General features: G+C 48.9%; 1 protein-coding gene across 2 annotated transcripts in view; it reads left to right on the plus strand.

Annotated features, from left to right (window-relative positions):
- Positions 1-864: 864 nt before the first annotated feature.
- LOC119278318 overlaps positions 865-4,432 on the plus strand; it is a 5,853-nt gene continuing 2,285 nt past the window's right edge. Inside the window, exons 1-4 of one of the 2 annotated variants that reach the window (XR_005137695.1) lie at positions 865-1,352; positions 1,838-1,963; positions 2,534-2,632; positions 2,753-2,868. Coding sequence is in view for 1 of the 2 variants with exons in the window: in XM_037559681.1 (XP_037415578.1) it covers positions 1,044-1,352; positions 1,838-1,963 (435 nt within the window). In the remaining variant the exon portion in view is untranslated. The remainder of the gene's footprint in view (positions 1,353-1,837; positions 1,964-2,533; positions 2,633-2,752; positions 2,869-4,432) is intronic. The other variant, XM_037559681.1, reaches the window with a different exon arrangement.

Raw genomic sequence — 4,432 nt, forward strand, 5'->3', positions numbered from 1 at the left:
GGGCCCATACGACATCAGCTTGCCCTTGCAGCAACTTAGTTTCTTCTCGAATCGATCCTCAATACACTTTCATTCTCTATTTGTTAGCTTACGATGGTGAATTGGTATACCCAAGTCACGTCAGCACTGGCTACCGGGTGCTATGCATGCATGTGGTCCTGGGTTACCGCTCGCGTACGTCTCAAGTACACACGCACCAGCCACGTCAGCTTAGGGCCTACTGCAAGCTTATCAAGTAGCTCGTCGGCGTAAAAAATCTTCAATCCCTAACCTTAGATTTTGCCCCATTCCGATCTCACCATGGGTAGCTACAGAGTGACCGATAGCAAGTTCTACATCGACGGTGCCGTTGTCGTCGGCTACACCCCTTTGCTCGCAGCCGATGGCGTTAGCCATAGCTTGACTCTAGGTCCTCTCCGCAGGAGGCATGGCGGAGGGGCGAGCCCTGTCTATGTCCGGATGTGCTCCTAGCGTGCACGCCCGCCAATGGATGCACTCGTGGCGCACTACCGTGGGCATGCGCTGCTGTGCTGGCGACGGTGGTCGGAGATGGCAAACGCCGGCGCAGTTCTGGGTGCCACTGAGAAGCGGTGCGGCGTCCCACCGTCTGTGCTACGTATGCCCAATGCATGACCAGTGGCTGATTTTGTCGGTGCCGGAGAAGCGCAGCCATGTTATCGAGGACTTAAGTACGTGTAGGCTCACATTCACCCCTGCTTGCTTTGGGCATGGTTGATGGCAGTGGCGAGTTCTGAACTTGGGCATATCCTTGTTACGTTAACGTAAGTGCTATGTATGTCCGGTTAGTGAACTTGGCTATCAGCTACTCCCTCCGTTCGGTAATAGATGACCCCGTCGTATTTTTTGCGAAACAGTCCTTCTATTTTTTCCGACCAATCCCGCGGTCCTCCGCTCCCGACATAGAACTCCGTCGCTCACCATTCTTGCTCGCCCGCTCGCCGTCTTGGCTCTCCGACGCCGCCCCCCACCGCCTTCCTCCCTCCCCCGCCCCACGCCGCCTTCCTCCCCCGAACCACGCTGCGATGCTGCCGGCTCGTCCCCCTCCTCGTTCCCCACCGTCTCAAGCTTCAATTTTTGCCACATCGCCGGTGGTTGATCTGCCGGCAGAATTGCGGGCGGCGGCCTGGAGCGGCAGTACGCAAGCTCTGACTCCATACCGAGCCAGCCGGCACACCCGCCAAGGAGCTCCGCCAGCCGCTGCCCTAGCGCCCGCGGCCGTCAATGCGTGGTCGGGCGCCGCGTCGATGTTGCCGCTGCTCGGCGCCGCCGTCGCCGACTCGTGGCTCGGCCGGTACCGCACCATCGTCGCCTCCTTCGTTATCTACATCACGGTCAGCCTAGCCACCTCTCACCTCTGGAATCCCTTTCTCCATTCTCAAGTATACTGTTCAGTTAACCTCTCTGTAGTCTGTAGGCGCCATAAGATTGGATCAAAGCATTAGTCTTTTTTGTCCTGCACAAATCCCGCTTGCCAGTAGTCATTGGATCAAAGCATTAGTCATTTCTCTGTAGTCTGTACTCCCATCTGCCACTTGCGTGCGACTTGAGATCGCACAAATCCCGCACAGATGGCGCACAGATTTGGGCACTAGGCTGCATCTTCAGAAACATGCAGCTATTCTTTGCCGTATCTTGGTTCAGTCCTCTGTTTCTGCTAGATTTTTTGTTCTCCACTTGTGTGTACACTGAAGGGAAAATTCAGAACCTGAGCTCTCTCTGAAGAAGGGGATGCAGTTACCAGTTAACTGAATTTCTTCTTTTCTGGTGGTCTGACATGTGTGTTTGTTTATTTCTCTTGCTCTCTTGGCTGCTCCAGTGGCACAAAGGCGAGCTACCTTGGCGTGCAGAAGAGGCCCCCGTCCCTTGCCTTGTGCCCGGCGACCAACAACTGCGTGTCGACGTCCGAGAGGATAAGCAATTCCAATCACTACGCTCCCCCATGGTAACCATCTGTGTTCAGTTCTTTCACCATTGATCATGAACCACATTATATGATAAATTCAGTGAGTAAGAAATTGCAGAGTCCCAAATATGACAAAAAGGACATCTGCATTTTCTAAAAACAATTTAGTTGCAATACAATGTCAATTACCTGAAGCAGCACATTCGGATTTAGTTGCAATACAATGTCAATAGTTGCAATACAAGGTCAGTTAGTTGCTTCATTTGTTATTATTATTATTACCACTGATGTGTTTCTAGAAGAAACAATTATTACTCCTAATTCATGCTCACACAACCACTTCATGCTCATACAATCATACAAGTTGAACCACATAGTTATTGACACAGAGATTGCCATGTTGCTAATAAAAAAATTGCATCATCCTTTCCTTTCATATACAGTAATCAAATCTGTTGGAGTTTACACACAATCTGTGCTCGTATCCTATGCTCTTCCTGGTCATCAACAATGGAAATGATTGTGTTGGAGTTTACACACAATGTGAAATTTAACACATTACTGGCCTGCAAACTGCTTCCATTATCCTGCTGAACACAACCTTTGCAGGGACGCACGGAATTGCTCCTTTCCCTTTCTCTGCTTCTTTTCCTTTCTTTGCTTGGAGGGCGCTGCTGCTCTTCTTTCTCTTTCTCTGCTTCGAAGGTGGTGGTGCTGCTGCTACTGCTTGTAGAGTACTGCTGCTTGGAGGATGTTGCTGGTCTTCTTTCCCTTTCTTTGCTTGGAGGGCGCTGCTGCTCTTCTTTCTCTTTCTCTGCTTCGAAGGTGGTGGTGGTGCTGCTACTGCTTGTAGAGTACTGCTGCTTGGAGGATGTTGCTGGTCTTCTTTCCCTTTCTCTGCTTGGAAGGTGCTGCTGCTCCTCTTTCTCTTTCTCTGCTTCAAAGGTGCTGCTGCTGCTGCTGCTGCCTCGAGGTCTGCTGCTGCTATAAGTGCTAAGGTTTGCTCAACTAGCTCAACGTTTAAAGAGAGAGCGATAGGAAGCCTTCCTTCTTGCTGCCGGCGCTCTTTTTGCATGTGAGGAATCTTGTAGCCTATCCCTCCTTTTTCTCTCATAATCTCTCTCATGCATGATTGCAGTGTCACGAAGCTTCGAGCTAACGTGTTGACATCATAGTTTTGATATTCTTCCTCCACGCCTTCTATCAATTCCCTTATGCTTTGAGGTGCTCTGCAATCGGTATGCGACTGGAGAGACCTGAAGAAGCAAAGATCAAGAATATTCAGGTCGGGGCTATTTGGAGGTTGCTGGATCAACTTGATATCCAGACCGGTCTGTTCTACGGCCCGTCGAAAAACCTCGTCACTAGGCTTAAGATGCGGTGTAGCATTATCTTGCTGGATAAAGATGGTCCGTTCTTCATCTTCATCGGGCCACAGGTCATGGATAGCTGGAATCAGTTTCTCACACATATAGAGCCTCATTACATCTCTTGTAACTTTCAATGATTTGAGTTCAAGTGTCCCTCTTTCTCTATTTTCACTCCTTCTTTGAGCCGGAGACTCTGTGACAAAGGCCCAAATGCCTATCTTTCCATCAAACGTGACGACACCAACATTGCCATATCTTGGTTTAGCCACGGCCGCAAGAAACATCACCTTCGCGATGCTATCCTTATGATGCAAGGTGCGTAAGGGATCAGGTTCTTCGGGAAGCAGCAAGTAGCCGTTCTCCTCCTGTGTCAGATTGAACCATTTCTCATCCATATAAACTATGTCGTCTAATTCCCGGAAAAGAGGCCAAGGAGTTCTCAGCCAATTCTCATCAGCCATAGAAATGCAAAATCTCAATCTCTCTATCTCGTTGGCTGGCTTTATCGTGGGCCTCAGTTTGTTAGTGTTGCGCCTCAACTCACCCAACACGAACCTTGCGTGTAAGGTCGTGCAGCTTACACCCAGAGACCTTGCTAGACTTCGAAATGTCCTCCGCCTATTCAGTGGGATTGTCGCCATCCTCGACAGGTCCAGATCTTTCGGCTTACGGCCGACTCTTCTTTTCTTTTGGTTCGAGACATCAACTTCCTCCCCTCGTGCAATTTGGCGATTTGCTCTTCATATTCTGCTAACAGTGCTTAGGCTTGTTTTCAGTACGTCGGCAACGAGCTTCTTGTCTGTTTTCACTACTTGTCCATCTTTGTTCTTGATTACTTTGAGAGCAAAATAAACACCAAATCTCTCCTTATTTGTCAGTTCTCTGCTTTTTGGATGCTGAGCACCTTCAAGTTGTACTTCTTCTTCTTGAGGAAACAAATTCAGATCTGGCACTTGTTCTTCTTGAGGATTCCAATTCAGATCTGATACTTGTTCTTGAGGAATGAAATGTAAATCTGGTTCTTCTTGTTCTTCTTGAGGAGTCCAATTCATATCTTGTTCTTCTTGAGGAAACAAATTCAGATCTGGCACTTGTTCTTCTTGAGGATTCCAATTCAGATCTGATACTTGTTCTTGAG

This window comes from Triticum dicoccoides, chromosome 3B (assembly GCF_002162155.2).
Source record: "Triticum dicoccoides isolate Atlit2015 ecotype Zavitan chromosome 3B, WEW_v2.0, whole genome shotgun sequence".
NCBI lineage: Eukaryota > Viridiplantae > Streptophyta > Magnoliopsida > Poales > Poaceae > Triticum > Triticum dicoccoides.